Source organism: Colletotrichum lupini, chromosome 3 (genome assembly GCF_023278565.1).
Source record: "Colletotrichum lupini chromosome 3, complete sequence".
Classification (NCBI taxonomy): domain Eukaryota; kingdom Fungi; phylum Ascomycota; class Sordariomycetes; order Glomerellales; family Glomerellaceae; genus Colletotrichum; species Colletotrichum lupini.
In genome coordinates, this window is record NC_064676.1 from 4,950,685 (window position 1) to 4,973,644 (window position 22,960).

The 22,960-nt window shown below is 53.1% G+C and overlaps 9 protein-coding genes across 9 annotated transcripts; 7 read left to right on the plus strand and 2 right to left on the minus strand.

Annotated features, from left to right (window-relative positions):
- Positions 1-129: 129 nt before the first annotated feature.
- CLUP02_06228 (uncharacterized protein) lies at positions 130-501 on the plus strand (the record flags this gene model as incomplete). The annotated part of the gene is made up of 1 exon (XM_049285228.1): positions 130-501. The coding sequence occupies one exon, from the start codon at positions 130-132 to the stop codon at positions 499-501; it is 372 nt and encodes a 123-aa protein (XP_049142371.1).
- Positions 502-1,197: 696 nt separating this feature from the next.
- On the plus strand, positions 1,198-3,495 carry CLUP02_06229 (uncharacterized protein; the record flags this gene model as incomplete). Its single annotated transcript, XM_049285229.1, has 3 exons — positions 1,198-1,222; positions 1,335-1,479; positions 1,830-3,495. 3 exons carry the CDS (start codon positions 1,198-1,200, stop codon positions 3,493-3,495), a joined length of 1,836 nt encoding a protein of 611 aa, XP_049142372.1.
- Positions 3,496-6,068: 2,573 nt separating this feature from the next.
- Positions 6,069-6,492, plus strand: CLUP02_06230 (uncharacterized protein; the record flags this gene model as incomplete). Its single annotated transcript, XM_049285230.1, has 2 exons — positions 6,069-6,143; positions 6,208-6,492. The coding sequence occupies 2 exons, from the start codon at positions 6,069-6,071 to the stop codon at positions 6,490-6,492; spliced, it is 360 nt and encodes a 119-aa protein (XP_049142373.1).
- A 1,637-nt stretch (positions 6,493-8,129) lies between these two features.
- On the plus strand, positions 8,130-9,335 carry CLUP02_06231 (uncharacterized protein; the record flags this gene model as incomplete). The annotated part of the gene is made up of 7 exons (XM_049285231.1): positions 8,130-8,144; positions 8,191-8,409; positions 8,528-8,621; positions 8,709-8,849; positions 8,916-9,046; positions 9,107-9,136; positions 9,213-9,335. 7 exons carry the CDS (start codon positions 8,130-8,132, stop codon positions 9,333-9,335), a joined length of 753 nt encoding a protein of 250 aa, XP_049142374.1.
- Positions 9,336-9,487: 152 nt separating this feature from the next.
- On the plus strand, positions 9,488-11,452 carry CLUP02_06232 (caspase domain-containing protein; the record flags this gene model as incomplete). Its single annotated transcript, XM_049285232.1, has 7 exons — positions 9,488-9,721; positions 9,775-9,844; positions 9,907-10,293; positions 10,345-10,783; positions 10,856-11,122; positions 11,192-11,361; positions 11,427-11,452. The coding sequence occupies 7 exons, from the start codon at positions 9,488-9,490 to the stop codon at positions 11,450-11,452; spliced, it is 1,593 nt and encodes a 530-aa protein (XP_049142375.1).
- Positions 11,453-11,877: 425 nt separating this feature from the next.
- On the plus strand, positions 11,878-12,509 carry CLUP02_06233 (uncharacterized protein; the record flags this gene model as incomplete). Its single annotated transcript, XM_049285233.1, has 4 exons — positions 11,878-12,156; positions 12,213-12,277; positions 12,334-12,408; positions 12,494-12,509. 4 exons carry the CDS (start codon positions 11,878-11,880, stop codon positions 12,507-12,509), a joined length of 435 nt encoding a protein of 144 aa, XP_049142376.1.
- A 217-nt stretch (positions 12,510-12,726) lies between these two features.
- Positions 12,727-17,069, minus strand: CLUP02_06234 (microtubule associated protein; the record flags this gene model as incomplete). The annotated part of the gene is made up of 2 exons (XM_049285234.1): positions 12,727-13,024; positions 13,090-17,069. The coding sequence occupies 2 exons, from the start codon at positions 17,067-17,069 to the stop codon at positions 12,727-12,729; spliced, it is 4,278 nt and encodes a 1,425-aa protein (XP_049142377.1).
- A 205-nt stretch (positions 17,070-17,274) lies between these two features.
- CLUP02_06235 (F-box domain-containing protein) lies at positions 17,275-19,827 on the plus strand (the record flags this gene model as incomplete). Its single annotated transcript, XM_049285235.1, has 7 exons — positions 17,275-17,347; positions 17,563-17,719; positions 17,775-17,874; positions 17,918-18,312; positions 18,367-18,562; positions 18,618-19,588; positions 19,644-19,827. The coding sequence occupies 7 exons, from the start codon at positions 17,275-17,277 to the stop codon at positions 19,825-19,827; spliced, it is 2,076 nt and encodes a 691-aa protein (XP_049142378.1).
- Positions 19,828-20,155: 328 nt separating this feature from the next.
- On the minus strand, positions 20,156-21,943 carry CLUP02_06236 (ubiquitin carboxyl-terminal hydrolase, family 1; the record flags this gene model as incomplete). The annotated part of the gene is made up of 3 exons (XM_049285236.1): positions 20,156-21,100; positions 21,196-21,390; positions 21,461-21,943. The coding sequence occupies 3 exons, from the start codon at positions 21,941-21,943 to the stop codon at positions 20,156-20,158; spliced, it is 1,623 nt and encodes a 540-aa protein (XP_049142379.1).
- Positions 21,944-22,960: the final 1,017 nt, after the last annotated feature.

Consider the following 22,960-nt stretch of genomic DNA (forward strand, 5'->3'; position numbering starts at 1 on the left):
AATCCCCTCTCGCGCCATTGTTGCCTTCCAATCGCCTCGCACGACATCAAATCACAGCCTTTGGTTGATCTGTATACGTAGTGATTAGGTCCCAGGGTCGAAGAACAAGACCAAACCAACACAGACGAAATGCGCCAATTGACCTATGGGATATGGCGCAGGCCCCAGGAGATGGAGCCCGCAGAGCTGCAGTCCTGCAGAAACGCTGCATTTGGTTGCACTTATACGTTGTGGGTTGTGGGGTCGTGTGTTCTCCGTTGTGGTTCCAACAAGCAAGAAGCAGGCTCCAGCAAATGGTACGAATTTGCCGCTAAAGGCAAGGTGCGGTGGGCGAAAGAAAGAGGAGGTACCCAGCATCTGGGCAGACGCCGTTTGAAGCGAGAGCTTGGCGGACCATTGAATGCAAAGTTGTCCGTTGTTGGAGTGTGTTTCCCATTCAATGCGGATCTATCTGGCGGTGCTCTCGCAGTACAGTTCCGTCGCCAGGGGTCTCGTGCTTGAGGTGCCCCATTGACTTAAGACTGACCAGGCAGGTAACGGGGGCCTGCGTGAATGCTCTACCAACTGCGTTTCTTGTTCCTTTCTCTGCGTGCCCTGCGCGCTCTCCTGAGCTCTGGATTCCTCTCCTTCCCTTCCTCGTCCGTATGTGGGTGTTTGTGTGTGTCCCCTTTCCCCTCACCATCCGGCCTCCTATACTCTACTGTGTACACCATCCAAGTCCCACTATCTTCTTCTTTTTCCTCCCAGCTACCTGGGTCGGAATGTGTACATGTTTCCTCTTTACTCGTATGCAGCACCTGTCATCTTTTGACTTTGCCGACTGGACAGCGCTCCTGAAGGGTTGATTGGCGTCAAATCAGTAAAATATCAAAACCTTGTCAACAGGCACTGAATATCCGTACATTGCTCTGCATTGTGCAACGGTATCTCCAACGAAGCAAACCAAGGCTTCGACCCCGCTCGACGTCGCGTATACCCGTACCTTACCTTATTACCTACTCAAAAAGACCCCACCGCTTTTACCTAGTGCTATCGCCGGCCGGACCACCGCACTTTCCCCGTCCTGTTTCCTCTACCTACCCTCCCGTCGCCTCATCTCACATCACACGTTCTATCTGCTGGGAAATCATAGCAAAAAAGTCGTGCCATCTCGAAAAAACACTATCGGAAATTTTAGCTTTGATCTTTCACGCCAATATGTTTGGCACATATCCCGCCCTGGGTGAGTTTACAATTTCATTGAGTGCAGCCAGTGTCGGTCATTATCTCATCTACCTTTTTCTGAATAAGACGAAAATGACAATGCTTTGTGACCTTTTTGGCGCCTTTCCCAGACGTCTATTGTGCGATGGCGCCCCTATTCGTTGCTGAGCGCAAGTTGTCATCCGTTTCTCCCTCACCCCCATTCTACTTCATCGTTCCCTCTGCAGCGTCTTGCCTCTGCATCATCCTCTTCTTCACAAGTAACATTATCCTACCGTACCCTCCATCAATGCCTTCACGGCTTATCCTACTCCAACCTTAAAACACAGAAGCCGTCAATGCCGCTATCTGTCGTGATCCTGCAACGGGAGCCCATCCCTTCCGCGCTTGATCTACCTCCATTCTTTGGCACCGCTTCCTTGGCGGTCCGTTCGCGGGGTCGCCTGGCTGGTCTCGGCCGGCGTCCGCTTTCTGTCGCCCGAATTTCGTCTCACCCGGCAACTTTCATTTCTCAGTGTTCAGCCAATAGTTTAAACGGGAGCCTCTTACACATCTTGGGACTGCTAGGGCTATTGCGGCACTCGGATACTCTCGAGTGTTCATCAAGTATGTCATCCTAACAATAGCTTGCTAGCAAATCTGCCCACCGCAGTCAAGATCGACCCGAAAGATATCCCACCTCCAACGCCAGTCACTCTGCCACAGAGCCGGCCTCAGCTGGATGCTCCGTCGACGACGCCGGCGAGCCAGAAGAAGCCATTGACATCGGTCCTGCAGGACATCTATCGCCCCGGAGACATCAACACCGCCATTTTCGACGCTTTGGGGGTACACCTCATCCCGGATGCTCCCACAGCGGATCTCATTCCCGATTCCGCTTACCTGCCCGACTTTGAAGGCTGGGGCAAGCTCTCCCCTGAGGAGGCACGTGAGAAGAACGCGGAAACCCGAGTGGTTCTGAACAATGGCGTTCAGTCGCCCGGCTGCCAGACCTTTCTCGACCGTCAGCGTGAGCTATCTCACTCAAATGAGGATGCGTTCCGTACCGTGAGGCGCATCCCCGCGCCCAAGGGGCAGCAGCAGGCACGCCTAGGCAACTCATACGAGTTCTTTAGGTGCCTAGAGGCCTTCACTACGTATTGGGATGACCCCACGAACCCCTATGTGCATACCGAGGAGGCGCAAGAGGCCAAGGATGTCACCGTCGACGGCGACAAGACCGAGCGGGACAACCCAAAGACCCCGGAACGACCTCGCATCTTCCGCACCTCGACCGGCTCGTCGATGCCAGGCGAGTACCGCCAGAGCTTGTTAACAGCCTTCCTCAAGCTTGTAGCATATGATTTCGGCTGCAACGTCTCGGCTCCCCGGACAGAACCCCGTCTGCATATCACCAGCGGGCCCGCGCCTTCGTCGCAAACGCAGCTCTCCAAGCACCAGCAAGCAGCCGCCGCCGCCGCTACCCCGAGGACGTCATACTTCGCCTCCGGATGCACCTTCATCTTCCGGACCCCTCGCACGCGCGAAGCGGCCCGGCAGGGCATCGTAGAGGGGCCCCTCGCCGCCGTCTCGGCGCGCGCGAGCATCTCGTTTGATAAAGAGAACGAAGAGGTCATTGACCTGGCCCGCGAGCTCGTTGCCGCTCTTCTCACGGCCCAGCACCGGGCGCGTGAGGGCAAGACGGAGAAGAAGTTTGGCGACGGCGCGTGGTGGACGACGAAGCCGCGCTGGGGCGGCGGGTCCGGCGGGCCCATTGGGCGTGAGGTCGAACGGGACGCCATCCAGGGCGACAAGGACGACGCCGCCTCTGCTGCCGGGGCTGCTACCTCCGGCTCCGGAGAGAGGGGCCAGCCCGCCGCCAAGAAGCCGCGCAAGAACATGTCCATCTACGACAACTATCGCATGGTCCGCCCGCCCTCGGCCAGCTGGGACCGCAAGACGCGCTACGAGGCCATTGGAAAAGTCAAGGGCGTCGGGTACGACGACGTCTACGTGATTAGCTCGCTGTTCCACCACATTAGCGTCCTGCGCGTGCGCGTGCCGGAACGGCTTCTCGAGGTGCTCGAGGGCGCGGCCGAGCAGACGGGCGGCGACGATGATGTCCGCAGGAGCTGGGGACAGGTTGAGGCACGCCGGAGCCCGTGGTATGATTTCTTCGTGCTCGAGGAGCGGCTTGAGGCTATGAAGCTTGTTTGGTCGCTCATGGGCTGGCTGATGAGAAAGCCTGAGGAGGAGGAGGCGGCGGTGGAAGTGAAGAAGACGGAGGAGGATGTCAAGATGGTCGATGCTTGAGATGGGACAAGAAGGGGGAGAAGCATGTTGGATGAAGTTGGAGAGTGGCGATAATGAGAGGGTGAGAAGGAAGAACATTTTTACATTTCTGGGCATGGCCAAGCTTGATAGATGGCTGACAATGTCAAAAGACCAAATTATATTGAGCTTTATCCTCCCCATTGTGTGTCATCTTTCCATATACGGCTGTTGTATTAGCTATACAAACCCATTGTCGCTGTGCGTGTCGACTGGCAGTGGGTATATCTTCAACTCAAGCTAACCTGACAAAGTCATGATCCCATGCCCTGAGCGAAAAGTCTTCTTAGCAGCAGCAGAATTGTACCCCATCGCCAGCCCTTCAAAGAGACGGTATATATGTAACATGGCCATCAGGGCACCGAGGTTGTTCAACGTCTTTGGGAACCAGGCTATCTTCCCTTCTGGAGTGGCTAGATCATCCCTTCGACTTTATCTCTCACGATCCTCACGTACTGAAACCAGTTTCCCAATTTCGACTTTTGAATTTCTTTTCCATCAGAGTGAGTGAGTGAGAGAGAGACATGGGATGAAGCTAATCTGCCATTCCTCCTCCCAAGCCAAAATCATTGGCTTGGCTTTCTGGTCTGTGATAGGCAAGGTTCATGCACCATTGGAGTTTCCTCGGTCATCTGGGCTGACCATGTTCAGGCCGTCGGTATAATAAGTAGTTTTTGAATAATGCACCTTGAGAGGCTACAACAAAATAGCGTTTAGGGTTGGTTTGATGACTAGACCTTGAGATAAGCCCGGTGTCTCGATGTACCATTGAGGCGATGATGAAGATGTCGGAGCTTGTTTGCTCACAGTATTGCCCCAAGATGTTCGCTGAGAACTGTGTCATGAAACCGACTTGACGAGAATATCAATTACTTCCCCAAACTAGAGCAGTCCCGTCTACCCAGGAGTACTGCAGCACATAGAGCGTTTCTACGGTGTTTCCCATGGAAAAAATATCTCTACAACCACGCTCCCCGCCTCGTGCAGCACTGCATCTCATGATCTAAGAGGAAGTGCTACAGGTGAAGCTATACAACACATCACGATGAAGGTGGCACGTGCTCCATGCAACTTGATCACTCGAGGAGCAGTGCGTAAACGTAAAAGTCCCAAGGCCTCAAGCCTGAGAATGCAGATGTCGACGGTATGTCGACAGGGCGATCCCCTACATATTGCATCCAATTTCTGGCCAATCAACGTTCCCTTTCGACACTGGGAGTCTAGAATGCATTGGAATGGCAACCCAAGTATGTGACAATCTGGTGTGTTCATCAAAGACATGCTACTGCAGGCGGTCCACCCCGCTCAGTTAGGAGAAATGGTTACGAAACGTCTGTCTCGCGGGCTTCCACTGCAAACTAGGGCCATCGCGGCAGCGCCACCGGGAACCGTTCAACACTTGCATATTTGGATGTCGTATCCCATCGATTGATCGAGCTTATAGCATCGTGTTATTGAGCTCCCTGCGCCTGAAAGGCTTTGACTTGGCGGTTGACTAAAGCAATGAAGCCGGTGGGCTGGTTTCGACGGAAGTGGCATTCGGATACGAAAGCTGAAAAGCCTCAAGATTGTAGAGACCACGAGTTTAGACATCACCGCAGCTAAATCGGGCATCGGGATCCGTTGAGCTGAGCCGAAGACACTGCTAGCAGGATGATGGATCATGAATGAGACCGCCCCAGAAGTAAGGAGCAGAGTGAAGAAACCGCCAGACTAGGCGATGAGGCCCGCTTGATCTGATTTCTCCGAGACCTGGTTCCGGACGAAATTCGAGAAAAATCATCTTTTGCAGGCGATGATGGCCCATTTACCCTAAATCGAGATCAAAATGTGGGAAAACGTGAACCTGAGACCTGTGATATGCTGGTGTATCAACCTTAAGGTCGGCTAACCACACTCTTGGGCGGCAGAAGCCCACCGTGTCTAGTGGTGACGGAAGATGCCACAAGGTCACGATGCGTGCGGTGCATCTCGGTCTTAGTTTGATGTCCATTGGCCCCGATGGTAAGGATGAATGTCCCGGGACGACGGCGCCATGCAGCCAAGCACCAGAGGCGTGGGACAAGATGCCCACGAGGCTTGGTAGAATGCTATGCGCCAGCCGAACGTTGAACTTTTAGCCCATAGCCACGTCTCTCGTAAGTCGACAACTTGGTGTCCAATCGATTTCAGCCACGTTCCCGGGGGTGGTGTTTAGCTTTGGTCTGCTCAGAGACACGGTCGTATGCTTCCTCTCCACGTTGCCGGACTACCTCATTTTGGACTTGGATAGACAGGTCTTGCAGGCCGCCAGAGGTCGAAATTACCTTCCCGAGTCGTTGGACGGCTTGGAATCGAAACCCCTTTGGCGGAATGGAGGCTGCATATACCGTCTGCATACTTCTTGTGCGGTGAGGTGTCAAAGACATGCACCTACGAATAAAGCACATACTGTGAGATGTGACCCGTCCGGATGAAGTTGTCTAAGACCAGTCAGTTGGGGTCTCGGGCAGATGCCGGTATGATGGTGTCGCTTCTGGACCCCAAATGCTAGGTACCAGGGGTAAGAGGGAAAAATGCAAAAGGTGATGATTCGTCAGAAATCGACGCGGCCCCTGTCCGTCAGGAACGCCACAGTGATCGGCAATCCCGTAAGCTTACCAGATTGAGATCGGGGAATAAACGAGTGCGTACTTGAGCTCCTATCAACCACAGACGTCGCGTTCCGATTTCTCATTGGCGCTGTTTCGCTGGGACTGTGCACCAAAACGGTTCGAACGAGAGACGGGAATCCCCTCGTACGACATGAACAGCGCGTCCGTCACTATTGACGGCGCGCTTTCACTAGAGCTCAAGCTAGAAGACTGCTGTCACCCAGAACTCAACGAGACGGAGGGTCGATGTTGCGTGCAGTCGGCCAGGTATGACATCACCGGGCTCGGGTCAGTCAGTGGCTTTGAGGTTGGCAAGACAGCTTTGAGTTCGGCGCATGCTCCGTAACGAGGTTGGAGATGGGACGGATGGCCTGGGACGACCAGGGTGCCGATATCGATCTGCGGAAACGTTGGAAAGCTCAATTGCCCATGAATCCTGGGCTTATGTTGCCCATGACTTCTGGTTGGACCATTTGCCACGACCGTCAAATTGGTAATGAGCCCAATGCCAGCCAGGAGACTGCCGTTGAAAATGGAGCCATGTAGCATCCGATTGAGTAGCGACACTAGTCCATGGGATGATGGCCGGGCTGGCGCAACGGTGCTAACGTCGGAAAGCCGACAGCGACAACATGACATATTGACCAAGCGGCTCAGCACAGCTGGGGTTTCGAAGCGAAGCGAAGTGGATGGGTTTACCGCGCGGAGGCAGCCGACTCTAATGCAGTCCGAGCTGTGGTACTATCGCGAGGCGCTTTCAGCACCGAGCAAACGACTCAACGTTTGGTTCGACTGACGCGATATGGCGTCTAAGTGTGCCGTTGGAGGTAGGTAGCGCGGCATAGCCCTGCTGGATCGGCGTAGGGCGGTCAACTTTGGCGTCAAGTCTCAGCTTGACCGGGGCAGAGAGTTCAGCGGGACCATCTTGGTCGGGTGGAGACGAGCACAGCAGCGCCAGGGCCGTGGATGATGGATCAAGATCGAGTACCTAGTGTATTCAGAGTCTAGAGCGACTGCTTGGGTCCTGGGATGGGCGGGAGTGACGCATAGGTAGAGGGTGGAGGTGAAGCTGGATGACGGTATTGCTTGGTGCCCCTGTGGGCTAGGGTCAACTGTGTAAGGGAGGGAGGGCGAGGCGGTAGGTGGTTAGTTTGCGGTTCGTTCCCATATTGAACATGCTTTGCTTTGGTGCGGTTCCGTTTTGGTGACCGCTGCCGAGACGTCTCGGGGAATGAAGTAGGTAACCTAAGATTCCGTTTCCCCAAGTCACATATCGAGTTGAGAATGATTGCGGCTGAAGATAGTGCAAGGGTTGTCTTGGATTGGCGAGTAGGCTGAAGAGTGAAGACTCGGAGAGAGGAATGCGAAACCTTGGAGGGCAATGGGCAACAAGATTTGCAGTCCGAGTGTGCCAATCTGGAGGTCCCTTGCACCGTATTCCTTGGTGAACACCCGACTATGGCAATGACGAAGATGCAGAGAAAAGTCCGAAGGTTGCACGCAATATTCCGTACGAAGTACTACTGCCGTACTGCGTAAGGTATGCTACGTACTCGGTATGCATGGCAAGCCGCAGGAGAAGGGCAGGGCAGGAGCGGTGGCACCGAGCCCCAGTCACCCAGGTCAGGGACGGTAGGAACGGTAAGGTACCAAGGTAAGGTAGGTAGGGACGATGGGCGCGACATCCATCACATGGTGACATGGTGGCATCGCAGCAAGTGCTGTTTACATACAAGCCCTAAAAAGGGACTAGCGCTGTCAACTGTGCCCCATTTCTCGGTTCTCACCGGGCTGGGAACGGCCTTGGTATGGCCCGTGCTCGTGGCTGATTGCCTGCGCACCTGCCACCTGCCCTGCGTTTTTTCCCCAAGTGCAAGAGCATCTCCGGTGCAGACTACCCTTAGGTGCAGACCCTGCCCCGGTCATGCTTGCTTAGCTAATGCATACAAAAAAAAAACACCATCAAACACATCAGATGCTCCCATGCACTGCACTGCAGTGAGAGGTGGGCGGATTGTGAGGTACTCGGATCCACCTCCGCTAGCAAAAGACTCTTGGGAACTTGGGCTTTGAGGCCGTCTCTGCCGTTTCTTCCGTCAAAGTCCAATCGCTATGGTGCCCGGCCTGCCACATGCCGTTGCTTTCCTCGGCGCCTACGACGACTGATCCAACATTACGTAGTCTTGTTAGCCCTACACTCATCATCTACCTCCACTTTGCGAATCTCTTTCCACTTTACTACCTTGATCTCATACTTGGTCTCGTGCTTGTTAAGTCGTGCTCTTGACGGTGCCTCAATAGGTACCTACCGAGTTGCAGTGAGTGTGATACTTTGTAGTGTACCTATAAGCTAAGATAGGTAAGGTATGTTGTGTGGTTAGATTGTTTCTTCCCTCGGCACCCCCCTCCCCGCCAAAGGCCCAAAACACATTCAGCCCAGCCAGGAAAGGGTGAAGGTGCTGGACAGTGGACCTGGTGCGTGCCGACAACCTTAGCTCGAACCCCTCCACCACACACCCACGCCGCAGCGCCGCAACGCCGCGGCGCATCTTGAGCCTTGAGGCACCCTGCTCCTACCTTACCTGACCGATACTCCAGCACATTCTACATTCCTCACATTTCTTCGCTCCTCCAACCCGAACACTCCGTTCACCTCCATTTTCTCCTTCTCCCATCACCTCAGCTCGCTTTCTTTTCGAGGCTGTATTGCATATCCGCGCCGTCATTTCTTTTTACTGCCACACCAGCTCACACCTCTGTTGCGCCCAGCTACTGAATCATCGTCCATCCCAAATCTACCTACCCAACTGTACCTCCGCCTACCAAAGCTCTGCCGAAGCCGTCTTCTACCCCAATCCGTCTCACAAGCCGGCTCCAAACCATCAAAAGAGTCAACTAGGGTTCTTAGCCACCCTTGCTGCAGGATCCCTTTCCCGCTTTGAGATAGGCCCTTCAGCTAGCCCTCCTCCTCCTCATATCGTAAGGCACTGGTAAGCTTGTCCACGCTCCTCCAACCAGTTTCGCGCTCGAGAAAGGCTGACACTGCTCTTGTGCTCACCAACTTAGTCTCGAGACCTAAGCACGCGCATTCTCATCCCGTCCCTACACCTCAATCACGACCCCCTCGCTTCCCCTCACTATTCTCTGAACTCGCGACAACCGTACTTCAGCTTCGTCGCGCATCTATAAAGACATCCAGTCCCCGAAATCTTCCCTGTCAACCCACTCCTTTTCGAAGACCATCTCGTCGAGCTAGAACCTCCTCCCACCACGGCTTGTTGGCCTCGGGTCATCAAATACACATAAATCGGGTCTGAGAATAGTCTCGCCGTCTCAACAAGATGTCAGGATACCCGGGCCAGTACGGAGGATACCAAGGCGGCCCACCGCCGCAGCAGCAATACGCGCAGGGCGGCTATTACCCGTATGAACTCCGATCTTTGTTCGCGTGCCCGCTCTCAGTCACTAACATGAAGAGCAAAAGCCCTCCACAGCAAGGATACAATGGATACCCTCCCGCTGGGTCGGGCTACGGCTACCAACAGCCGTCCCCTCAACCCTATGGTTACAACCAGGTACGGGTGACTACCAGCATTGTCCAAGTGTCGTCAACTAATGTAATGCCTAGCCCCCTCTTCCGCAACAATATGGTGGATATCAGCAGCCCCCGCCTCAACCGAATTACAACAACCGTCCAGGTGAGTTTGGAAGTTGTGCGCTTAAAACGGACGTTGTAGAGTTGACAACCATCGCTATGAAGGTGTACCCACCGTGAACTCGAATGTCTACATGCACGGAAACCATAACGCTCCTCCACCGCCGCCCTCACAACCGCAGAGATTTGGACATGGCGCGCCAAGTAACTACAACTTCCAGTACTCCAATTGTACCGGACGGAGAAAGGCGCTGCTGATTGGCATCAACTACTTCGGTCAACGCGGTCAGTTGCGTGGTTGTATCAATGATGTGAAGAACATGTCAGCATATCTCGTCGACCGTTTTGGTTATAAGAGGGAGGATATGGTTATCCTCACTGATGACCAGCAAAATCCCATGAGCCAGCCTACGAAACAGAATCTCCTCAGAGCCATGCATTGGCTCGTGAAAGACGCGAGACCCAACGACTCGCTCTTCTTCCACTACTCAGGTAAGTCGCGAAAGACAACTCCACCATGTAGTTAGACTCTAACACCTCCAGGGCATGGTGGTCAAACAAAGGATCTCGACGGCGATGAGCCTGACGGATACGATGAAGTCATTTACCCCGTAGACTTCCGCCAAACCGGTCATATTACGGATGATGAGATGCACAGAATCATGGTTCAACCTTTGCAAGCTGGTGTGAGACTGACTGCTATCTTCGACTCTTGTCACTCGGGTACTGCGCTCGATCTCCCTTACATCTACTCGACCCAGGGTATCCTCAAGGAGCCCAATTTGGCCAAGGAGGCCGGCCAAGGCCTTCTCGGTGCTATTTCGTCATACAGCCAGGGCGATCTGGGCGGTGTCGCAAGCAACATCATGGGTTTCTTTAAGAAGGCAACGACTGGCGAAGATGCCTACCAACGCACCATGGCCACGAAGACGTCGCCTGCTGACGTGATTATGTTGTCAGGAAGCAAAGATGACCAAACTTCGTATGCTACCCCCTTCTTTCTATTTTGATGATACCCTTTTCGTTTTCGTTGCGCTTTACGGATTCTATGGAGATTCTACAAAGAGTTCCTGCGTGTATCGCCTCTCCTGGTGGGATGGCTAATTCTGGAGACTGGGAGTGAAAGGCGAAAGCCACAAAAACGGAAAAGTTTTGGGCGCGCAAGTCTCTTTCTGGATATTTTCTTTTCATGTTTCTACATTATACATGTTGCGCCAGGCCAACGATACTCTTTCATTGCTCTAGAGCAAGTTGCGGCCTACTTGCGGCTGCGGCTTGCTTCTAGAGCGACGAGTTACGTTGGATCTGTCTCGGTCTACGAGTGTGGAAACGAGACGATATCAAGCCGATTTTTCATGCAAGCTGGATCTATGCTAATCTCACCTCGCAGGGCCGATGCAACAATTGCCTCCCAGGCTACCGGTGCCATGTCATGGGCCTTCATCACGGCCATGAAGAAGAACCCACAACAGAGCTACGTACAGCTCTTGAACAGTATCCGTGACGAGCTCGCGAGTCGCTACACGCAGAAGCCGCAGCTCTCATGCAGTCACCCCCTCAGTATGTTGCCTCCCGGAAGAAGCGAATGAACATCTGTGTTATTACCACGTCTAACATCATCGCAGATACCAACCTCTTGTTCGTCATGTAAATCATAATCCTGTGTGTCAAACGGCCGGTCCGCCTTGTATATGTCATAATGCCCTACTTCGGCCTGGAAACATAAATACTCAGGGTTAGTTAGACATGGGTAGGCATAGGTCATCATTGGAAAAGGAATCGGTGGGATGGCGAAAATTGAGGGTTTTGGGTATCATTTGGGTGGTTTCGTTTTGTTTTTTAGGCAGGTCTTTTCTGCCACACTCTCGACGCCGTTTCCCGCGTCTCGTATAGTTAAGATGCCAAGTAAACCTACCTACCCTCACTCGACTAGTTCTTCGAACCGGAAATCAAATAAAAGTTGATTCACGTCACTTCGATACGGGATGAATTCGGCAATGTTGCAATGTGCGTTAGAAAGAAGGGGAATTAAGCATCTGTTTAGGTACCTATGCCTCCTTTTCCAATTTCTTCATCATGCAACCTAATGCCGTGTTTGGAAAATTCATGTCCTACTGCGGAGACCCAAACAAAGTGAAATATGACAAAAACTCCTTTCCCATCCCGTCCGTCCGTCCCCTTTCGCCCAGTCATTCTACCAATAAAGCAACTTCAAGGGAAAAAAACAAATGTTTTAATGCTCGACGCCCAATACGCCACAAGAGGGGACATGAGCAGCAAATAAGGTATGCCAAGCAGGGAACCAATAATCGTCCTGATTTTCCATTCTCCTCCCACTCCCCCAGTGAATCCTCCGTCCCATTTTAGGGCTAGCTTGCAGATCCCATCTTCCAAACGTGGACGATCATCAGCTCCAAAAGAGGAAAGGAGAGTGCCCGCTCGCTCGCTTTCACTGCAACATCAAGGGTTTTTTTTTGTGCCGTCACACAGTTAGGCAGGAATACTGTAACACAACCGGCTGCTGCTATGCAGAAACAAGAACAAGACTGAACACCATATGCTAAATGCGAAATGCGAAATGCGGACGTTGCTGAATAAGGGAAGCAGGTGAGAGCGGGATTGGAGGGGGATGGAATGGGATGTGCGCAAGGGTGTGTGTGATGGACCCGAGATGATGCCATGACATCTTCAGCTCGGCTGCAACGTGATGAATGGGGAAGGCGTTTCGCAGATGAGAGGGTTACTCTCGCAGATATCCGAACCGCCATTCACCATTCACCATCCCATTCATCCACCGTAGTTTCCCTTCGGGAACACCATATTCCGGGGTATAGAGGTGTAACGTAATCTGGCTAGACCTCCAAGTCGAGGCTAGGTGAGACCGAATAGAGAGAAAGACAGAGAGAGACTGTGACCGAGAACCTATCATGCCGCAACGTCGTCGGCATGCACGACCTTGAGCTGCTGCCGCCTCTTGGTCTTGCGCATCTCGTCGACGCAGTCGGCCAGCTTCTGGCGCGTGGCCTCGTGCTTGGCCCATTCGCGCGCAGAGATCTGCATCCTGGCAATGAAACGCGCCATCGTCGCCACCGTCTTGAGCGTCGGTCGACCAGACGCCGTTTGCTTCCGCGCCGTTGTCGAGGAGGATGAGGGTGGAAGGGGCCGGCGGCTGCCGAGCAGCTCGCAGCGGATCTGCTCCAATTCACGCAGCTGAGCCTTGTTGCTGATTCTGACGTTAGTATCCGGACCACTAAAGAAAAGAAGAAGTAGGCAGTCAAGGGTACATACCATGCGTTGGCAATGTCGAGCTCCAGCTGCAAGAACTTCTTTGCGTACGCCGCGTCGGCGCGCATGCTGACCTCACGCTTCCACCGCGCCTGCATCCACTCCATCTGCAGCGTCATGCCGCGGAGCTCCTTGGTGTGCTTCGCGTCTGCGTTCTCGGCGGCGCGGATGACCGTCTCGAGTGCCTCGTCCGTCTGCCTCATTCTCTCGTCCGTCTCGGCGGCGAGTCGGGCTGCCCGCGGGTTCTTCTTCTCCGCTGCGGCCAGTGCCTTGAGGTCTCTGATGTCCTTTTGCAGCTTCTCTGCGGTCAGGCGGTACGCTGCGCGCTCCGCCCGCGCCCTCTCGAGCTTGCGACGAAGCGAGCCCTCAGCGGCCGTCAGCTCATCAATGGTCTCCTGCTGCTGGATGACGTCGTGTTCGAGCGCGTCTGCTTCGCTTTGCGTTCTGCGGAGCAACTCCTGAAGGTCTCTCTTCTCGGAGGACGACATGTTCTCGATGTTGTGACGCCCGTGGGCCACAAGCTGCCTGTCTTGTTCTGCCTTCTCAAGCTTCTGCTTCAGACGACGGAGAGCCTTTTCGTGGAGAACGGTAGCTTCGTCGGCATCGCGCTGGACATCCTCCAGTGCCTGCTCTAAAGCAAGCTTCTGATCTTCCAGATCATCAAGCTGGGTCTGGACATCTTGCTCGAATTTAGATGCTTTGCGTTCGGCCTCGCGAGCCTTGGTCTTGAACGTCTGAATCGATTGCTGTGCTGTAGAAAGCTGATGGCGCAACTCAGTGACTTCGGATTTCCTGGCTGAAGGACTCGAGGATGCCGGGGACGTAATAAGGCGGGACATCTCAGCATCGTGGGCATTGCGCTCCAGGTCTGCGATTTGCTTCTTGAGACCCTTGACAACATCCTTGTGGGCTGCCTCACGTTGGAGAAGCTCCCGCTCCTTCTGTCGTGCCGTAGAGAGATCACGGCGGATAATGGACATCTCGCTGTTACCCTCACCGATGTTAGCGGGGAGTTGTTGGGTCGTCGCGAGCTGGTCTTCGTAGTCTCTAATTCGCCGTTCGAGTTCTCGTATTGTGCGTCGTGTGGCAACTGATTCGTGACCTTCCGATGAAGACACCTCCCTCAACTTGGCTTGAAGCTGACGAATTTCCTGGTTGAGGCGATCCTCCTCTTCTGCAGCCTTCTCGATCTCATCTTCGAGAGACTTTTCGACGTTCTGCATTTGCTCCGCCAGAGCCGCGTTCTCGTCCTTGAGTCTCCGTACCTCATTGTCAAGCTTCAACTTTGACGTCCTCAAGTCCAAGCGCTCGCGATCGATACGGAGTGTCTCCTCGCCGTTCTGGTGCAAGCGCTTCATTTCGCTCTCAACCTCATCACGCTCTGCCCTTGCTTCGGCCAGTGAGCTGCGTAACGAGTGCATTTCGAGGTTGAGGTTAGCAAGTTGGTCTTGCAGCGTCTGCTTCTCGCGAGACACCCTATTCACCTGCACAGTAGACTCGGAGATTTGAGTTTGCAGCCTGTCCTGGAGTGCTTCCTTCTCCTTGTTCAGCTTCGACACGAGTGATGTGGCCTCGTCAAGCTGGACTCGGAGTCGTTCAATGGCTTGATTTGACTTGCTAGCGTGCTCTTGAGAGAACGAGGCCGTACCACGGTGTACCTCATCAAGCTCCAGCTTCAGCGCGTCGCACTCTTTCCTTGCAGCTTCCAGTTCCTCGCGAGAGTGTTCCGATTCCTCGTCCAAAGTCGTTTGAAGGACCTCCACTTCATCCTCCAACCCCTCGATTTTCTCGCTCTGCGCTTGATAGTCTAGCTGGGTTTGACGGAGTTCATCCTGCACTTGTGATAATTCATTCCGCAACTCATTGAGCATAGACTGCCGTGTCTCGAGATTTTGCTGAAGGTCCTCGATTTGCCTTGTGAGGGATGCTCTCTCGTCCTTGTGACGTTGAGCTTCGCTCTCTAGTGCTTCCTGTAACCTTGATTCCTTTGTCGATAGGTTGCCTTCAGCCTCGCGCAGTGCTGCAATCGTCCTTTCCAAGCCCGAGGCCTTCTCTTCCGCCCGTTTGCGCTCCGAGTCGAGGGTTTGGCGATCTGTTTCCCATTTTTCGCTGTCGTTGTCGTAGAGGTTGTCCTTTTCCCGAATCTCAGCCTGGAGGTCCGAGATCTCGTCATTAAGCCTGTCGATTTCGTCTCTGTATTGGCTGCGGATATCCCTTTCGATCTCGAGGGCGTGGTCCCGCTCTTGGGCGAGGCTCTCCTCCAATTCATCCACGTTCTTTTGAAGGCGCGCCACATCTCGTTGTAGAGAGTCAGACTCGCCTGTCAACGCCTCGTGACGACTTTGCAGCAGATTCTTCTCGTCCAACCTGGCCTCCAAATCCCTTTTCAGATCTTCCACTTGAGCCAGCAGCGACTGACGTTCGCGATCAGAGAATTCTCGTTCTTGACGGCCCTCGTGCGCGGCATTCCTAAGGCTTTCTTTCTCTGTCGTTACGTCTGAGAGCTGCTGTTCGATTCTGGCCAACTGTGACTGGTAGTCGCGCTCAGAAGCTTCGCGGGCACGGCGATCTTCCTTAGCAGCGTTCTTGAGTTCGTCATTCTCCTTGATCGTTTCAGAAAGCTGCTGTTCGATATTGGCGAATCTCGTGTCGGACTCCTCCAGCTCGGCTTGCAGGCGCAAGAGCTTCTCCTCCTTTTGTCGCGAGAGTCCCTTTGTGGCAATAGACTTGTTCGCCAGCTCCTCTTGAAGTTCTTCCAAGTCACCCTTTGCTTGCTCCTTGTCTGCAATGGCCTGGTTGAGCTTGTCTTTCATCTCTTCGACCTGCTCTTCCAAGCGACGGACATTGGTTTCCAGGTCGTCGATAGTGTCTTTTGCTTCTTCCAAATCGTCGTTAGACTGTCCCTGTTGCTCAAGCTCGATCACTCGTCTTTGCGCATCCTTCATCTTGTCCTCCGCGTTGTCCAGCTTCGCCTTGAGCTCGTCAATTTCATCTTCGTGATCTCCTAGAAGGCGCTCCTTCTCGCGAAGTTCTGCTTCTAGGTCACCAATCTCATCTTGTAGCTTGTCCACCTGCCCTTGATCGTTCTGTCCCTGACTCAATTGGCGCTGCATGTCGTCGAGATCAGCTTCTCTATCCTCCAAGGCCTGTTGCAGTCGCTCAATCTCAGCTAGTTGTTTCTGGTCCGCGTACTTCTTCTTGGCCCTCTCTTGTAACTCCATCATCTGCTGTCGGTAGCTTTCAAGGTCCTTCTCGGCCGATGTCAGGTGCTTCTTGTACTTGTGAAGCTCCCTCGTCATGGTCACTTTGTCGACCTTCAGCTCGGTGTTCTCCTTTAATGCGGCCTCGCTGAAGCCGGGACCGGCCTTCCGCAAAGCCTCTTCGAGAAAGTGAATCTTGAGTTTCAGGCCGAAGTTTTCCTTTTCGATTTTATCGATTACGCTCTCCTGCTCCCGGAGCGACAACTGGTTTCCGTCCTGCAGAGGGCCTTTCCCGTCGCGTCGCGGCAAGACTACAAGCGGTGTAGATGCCGTGCTCGTGCTGTCGACTTCGGGGAGTGGTGTGCGATCTACGAAAGACCGCGATTGGTACATGGAGGTGTCGATATTGGGAATTGGCGTCATGTCCTCGTCGATTCTGTTCAGTAGTGCGGGCGTGTTCGGCACGGCGCCGTTCTCCTTGCCAGACCTTCGACGGATGCTATTTCGCGTAGCTGACTTTAGCATAGGGGTGAATTCTGCTCCTCCGAGGCCTGCAGGTAGGTTTTTTCGGTCTGCAAAGGGTCCGCGACCCCGCGGTGTGCGAAGGTTGATGCCTCCCGAGCGCCCGTTGCGCATTTGTTGCACCAAGTTGTTGTCTTTCGTCGGAGGAGACTGAAAAGAAACCTCCTGTGACATGTCGAAGTCGGGTTGTCGGCTGAGATATGTCGCATCGCCAATGTTTGTTCGCGGCGTATCGAGGCCGCCGATACCTGGGGCGACCATATTGACCGCGTTTGACTTATAGAGGGGGGGAAAGTCGACGAGCGATCAGAATTGCGATCTCGTAGGTGTGGTCATAACAGTGGTCTGTTAGTGATATATATGAATGGCGTGCGCTGTGGTGGTGCGAAGCAAGAAAGCAAGCACAATGTCTGCGTAGCTATAAGATCTCGTGTGGTTGCGATAGCTCAGAACCCGGTCGGTCGTGATGTTGATAGTGGACGGGACTTTGAAAGAGCAGCAAGGGACCAAGGGTACACGGTCGCATCCCAGACCGCGTTGTGAGTGTTGTTTACTCGTGTTCCTATCTCGGACTAGCGTGGCGGGACAGAGAGGGAACAAGTCGTGGTTTTTAGACCAATGAGCGGGACGAATTCTTGGCCAATCAAATGAGAGAAAATAGCATGGGCTCCGCAGTTTAAGAATCCCATGGCAGTGTCCCACTTTTCGACGACAAAACGTCAATGAACGTGGTGGACCTTGCTTCTTTCCACAGGGCAGCTTGAGACACTACGGATACAAGTGGGAAAGAGCCTCCCATTGATTTGTGATGCAACCACTTCACACCGCAAGCGTCAAAACGTCACTATCTGCCTTCGATCAAACCGACCCTGGGATGATCAACTCACAGAGACGACTGTTATCGATTTCATGTCACCATTTGAAGTCGTCTTCACAGCTACTATACCAAGACTCTACTCTGTCTAGCTGTATAAGTCCTCCGCAAACCCCACCAACTTACCCCGACTACGCTTGCGACAGCATCCATCCTGGTCTTCTTTGGTGTTCTTTACCCGTCGATTTCATAGTGTGCGCATGACGCTTCTGCCGCCATGCTCTCATTTGACCAGATCCCAGATGAAATAATCCACCAAATTCTACATTACATCTCACCAGAGGACAACTTAGTCACAGCCAACCTCCTCTCGAGGCGCTTGGCCCGGCTTTCCAATGAACCGATTTTGTGGCGATACTACTGTTTGCATGCCTTCAAGTTCTGGCATCCAAGTCACAGGTTCAAAGAGAAACTGGAAGAACCTGCATCCAATGTTCTGTGGAAGCAGTTGTTTCTATTCCGCAAGAGAAGAAACGCCAAGGCTGCAGGCCAATTCCGTGGAATATTGGCTACCAAATATGGCCGAGTAAAGAATTTTGAAGAGATCTGCTTGCTTGGTCTTGACGCCAAGGACTTTCTCTTGGACCAGGCCCAGACCCCAGATCATTTCGAAGACGTCTTGGCCAGAAGGTAGGTAACTTTCGTTGCAACGTTTGCTGGCGCGTTCTGATCAACTCCGCATAGGTATTTCAGCAATGCCATTCTCGCCAGCATGCGCCGTTGGGCCGCTATCCAGATTTGGGACAGCCTTCGCAGTGATGAGGCGCGCGAAGCTTGGAGACCCAACCATATTCCGAAAGTTGTGCCCGGAAGGTTAGAGCAAGCACTTGCTGCTTTTGACATGTTTGTGATCCAGGGCGACGAGGGTGACATAGATCACGTAGGTCTTCTACGAGGCTACTATATTATACTTCTTTGACTAACCCCTATGGCAGGTTTCCAAACTTCTTGACAAACTCGCAGCCGAGTTTCGTGGCAGTCACCCCGAATTTGACGGGCTTTGCATTCGGGAAAGGGCATTAAATCTAAATCGTTGGCTGAGATCCAACAATCTCACCGGTATGGTTGACCCTGAAACCAACTATCGCAATCTACGGAACTGCCTCCTTGGCCATGCGCTGCGAACATCGGCCCACCAGTCGCTTCCAATGGTTTCAGCAGCAATTTTCTGTTGTGTCGGGGAGAGACTAGGATTGAATGCCCACTGTTGTGCGCTACCAGGCCACGTGCTTTCAATGGTCTTCGCAACGCCAGAATTCAGATTGGATGGCTCGAGAGTCACGGATCCATCAAGGCAACTTGAGAGGATGTACCTTGATCCATATGGGGGTGATGAGGAGTTCAGCAAGGAGACGCTACGACAGTTCATTGCCCAGGTCGGGTGGCATAGTCTAGATGTCGAAACAATGGCACCGGCAGCCGTTTCAACAATGATTGGACGTCTCGCACACAATATACGGCATACCAACCTCGTTTACACGTCTCAGGACGTGTCTATAGAGAGACTGGCTGGGCTCGGGGCTGGGACTGCTCTCCAGAACCTTGAACTATCCGTCTACGCCGCCGCCTGGGCAACAACTCTTCTGGATCCCGATGCTTTTGTTGACGTGACATCGCATTTCGCCTTGCGATTCAACTCGCTGCGCTTCGATGACGCCTGGATTGTTGAGAAGATTTATATTACTCGGCCCCAACCGCATGGCGATGTGTTTCTTGCTGCTCCCAACCCGGAATATATCCTTCGCCTCATTCGCAGGGCAGATGAGCAGCAGCCTGTGTTGCGTGACTCACAGATGAGCCTGGAGTACAAGATCGGCAATGTTGTCCGGCATGGCAGATACGGCTTTGTCGGCGTTGTGACTGATGGGGAAATGGCTCAAGGATCGGTCCTATATTACAGGCTATTGTGAGTTAACAGATGAGACTGGCGAAGAATTGCAAAATTTCTAACAGTACTTCAGGACTCCTCCAAACATGCAAGGGACCTTTTCCTTGGTCAAGGCCTCAAGCCTTGAACTCGTGCGCGATCCTGAAGAGGCACAAGCAGCATTGTTCCCCGACACTGGGCTATTCTTTAAGCGATTCGATAGAGAAAGGTGCACTTTCATCCCTTCCAACAATGAGGTGGTCTATACGCCCGTGTAAACACTAGGCGTTGTAAGGTTTGATGGCTGATGGAGATTGATGTGAGGTTCTACTATGATTGGCGTAATTCACAAGAAGTTACTCCTTAGAATAATAATGAATTTTTACGTCTTGCGAACTCGCATGCCCTTTTTGCTGCCTTTTACAAAGGCATGGCTATGGAGGCTATGTGCCTCTAAGTGAATAGACTTGCTGCTTTGCCGAAGCCACATGCAAAACCATCTACTATGTTTTCCAGACCACAAACGCCCCCGAATTGCAAATTCGGTATCGATCCCCCACCGATTCCGCACTACTTTACTCTCGCCTCTCTCTTTTTCAAATCATCCTAAGAACTGGCTGCCCAATCCGCGAGCACGCCATGCTCCGCCAGCTTCTGCACCCAGGAATGGATTGCAGGAGTGTGGTCCTTCTTCCGCCCCTGCACACGGTCATCGTCCTCATTCACGGAACCGATCTCGGCATTGTACTCTCCCATGAGAGACTTCTGCTTTGTCACAAGATCATCGTAGAGATTGAAGAGCTCCCCCATATCTGTGGATGGCTTCTTGACCTTTCTCTCGAATGCTGGGTCCACGTGGGCCTGTTGTATATCCGATCCTGATATGCCGAAGCCGGCGAGACGTTCAATGTCGGTGCTCAGAAGAGGCTGGTCATTGCCGGCGATGAGATTTTGCCAGCCGTCAACGCTCTTGGTACGCTTATTCAGAAGCTCGAATGAGCGGAGCGTGCTCGCGAGCTCTCCCGACAAGATCCCCAATGGACTCTTGCAGAGTGCAAGGAGGTTGAAGGTGAGGGCGGTGTCCTCAAACTGGAGCATGCGCGCCTGGATCTCGGGCTGGACCAGTTCAGCCCAGTGGACGCCCTCCTCGAGAGGTCCGATGCAGACGGGCCTCGTCTTGAGACCATCTAGCTCCCAGACCGAGCCGTTAGCCGGTACGTAGGCGATGAAGTGGAATCCCGACTCCTCGTCAATCTTTTGCTTCTTGCTCTTCTTCGTCTTCTTTGCCGGCCCTCTGCGCTTCGTCTTCTTCTTGGACTCTGACGCCTCGATCTCGAGGACGAAGTCGGCGTTCAGGTGGTCCATTCTCCGGGTGAAGGAGTTGTGGACGGAGCGGATAAAGGGGTTTGAGCCCAGGGCGTGGCCGCGGAGCGGGGTGCTGAGTGTTTTTGTGGAGTCCTTGAAGGCCTGGAGGTCCTTGCCTAGATCGACTTCTGGGCTGTTCATGATGATGTTGGTCATGGCGACGGTTGCACAGGCGTTGTCTGTCGTCTGTGAAGCTCTGTGTGAGTATTTTCTATGCAGTCGAAGAGAGGAGGGGGGAAGGGGGGGGGGGGGGGGGAGGGGCAGATGAGAGAGAGTCATACCTGATTTGCAAACCAAACGTCGCGACTGTCGACGACTGCATCGTCCTCGTAGTTCTCAGAGAAGTATTGGTAGAGAAAGATGAGACCATAAACGGGTTGCGGAAGAGTCGCTACGTAATCTTCGTCAACCGCGAAGACCTCTTGGACCTTGACATCCTTGACGCCCATCTCTCGTAACATAGCATTGAAGAAGGCCTGAAAAAGGATTAGCATCAGTTTGAGGATGGAAACTGGGGTAGATAGTTGGAAACGCGGGTCAACGCACAGGTTCAGATTCCACCTCACACCAACCCTCCCACTCCTTGAGCTCATCCTCACCCAAGGGCGCCAGGGATTCACGGAGAAGCGTCTGGTAGTCTTTCGACCCGCTAGAAGCGGCAGCAGATGTTGAGGCGGCAACCGTCTCGGTAGCTTTGCGCTTAGGATTCCGCCTTGAGCCGGCGGCCATAGCAATTGCGACAGCTTCACCTTCAGCGTCACCGTCAGCCTCGCAGGGTGATTCCTTCCTCTTCCGCAACCGGCCGGCTTCTGGCGAGCAATCGGGCTCGCCTGCTACCTCAAGAGCCACATTAGTTTGCTGTGGGCTGGATTTGATTGCGTAGATATCGCATTCGTGGTCTATAGGTGAAGGTACGTCAGATATTTGTTGTGCTTTAGTCATTGGAGGCACCATGACTGCTGCGCTTGCCTGGCGACTTCGCAAATGCCTTCGAGGCATCTTAGCAGGCGCAGACACTACTGAGGCCATGCTGACAAATGCCTTGTGGTATGATGGCTTCGTTCGCTTGTTTGGTGATTTTGACTGAGAAATCAAAGTAAAGAGTGATTCTGCCAGAAGCTTGTAGAAGAAGTTGATACTAAGCAAGTGGTGCAGAATATAGGCAGTGGTGAGTGGGAGAGAAAGGGCGATAAGAAGGTGATTAAAATGAAGATGGTGTTCGGCTGCTAATCGATTAAGAAGGAAGAAAAAGGTAGGTAGGAGACCTTGTCTACTGATTAAGGGCAAATATTTCGTTGTTGGTTCTGTCAAATGAAGGTGCCTTTGACCTGAGGTTGCCTTTGAGGACCAAGGACAATGTGAAGAGGGTTTACGAATGGAACATTTGCCTTGAGCTCGGAACCTGGATTCCATTGACCAGGCACTATTCGATGGTCTCATTGTGGAAGGAGCGACATGACAGGATGCAAAAAAAGAGATCATTCTTTGTTGTAGTAACGCAGGGTAAAATATCACCTAGTTGATGACAGAAGATGCGATGCAGACTTACCTCCATTACATGTGACGGCTTGAGAACTTGGGAGGATATGCATTTCTCAGAGAGCCTCCTATCTACTTGAGATTATACATTGGATGGATAAATTGACCTCTTTCATTGAGCCAAGGTAACTGGGGCGTAGCTTCTGTGCTCACTTTGGGTTTATACGGCTGGTGATAATAGGTGGCGGCACCGATATTGTGTCAAGATAAGCTTCAGAACACGGCGGGGATCGTCCATCGACAACGGGCAGGCTGCAGCTTCTACCCAGCTACGTCAACAGAGGAGGAAGGCGGATCCGCTCGGCTTTCACACAGCGTAGGTGCCTTGCCCGCCAGCTGCCACCAAGCTGGAACCCTGTTAGTATCCCAAGGAGGACCCACCTAACGAAATCTGAACCAATCAAAGCACACAAATACACATCAGGTGGGTGTTGTTGCCAGGCGCGTTTAGACGTGACGAACATTCACTGGAAATTTTGAAGCTTTTGGATTCCCGGTCCAGCCTTT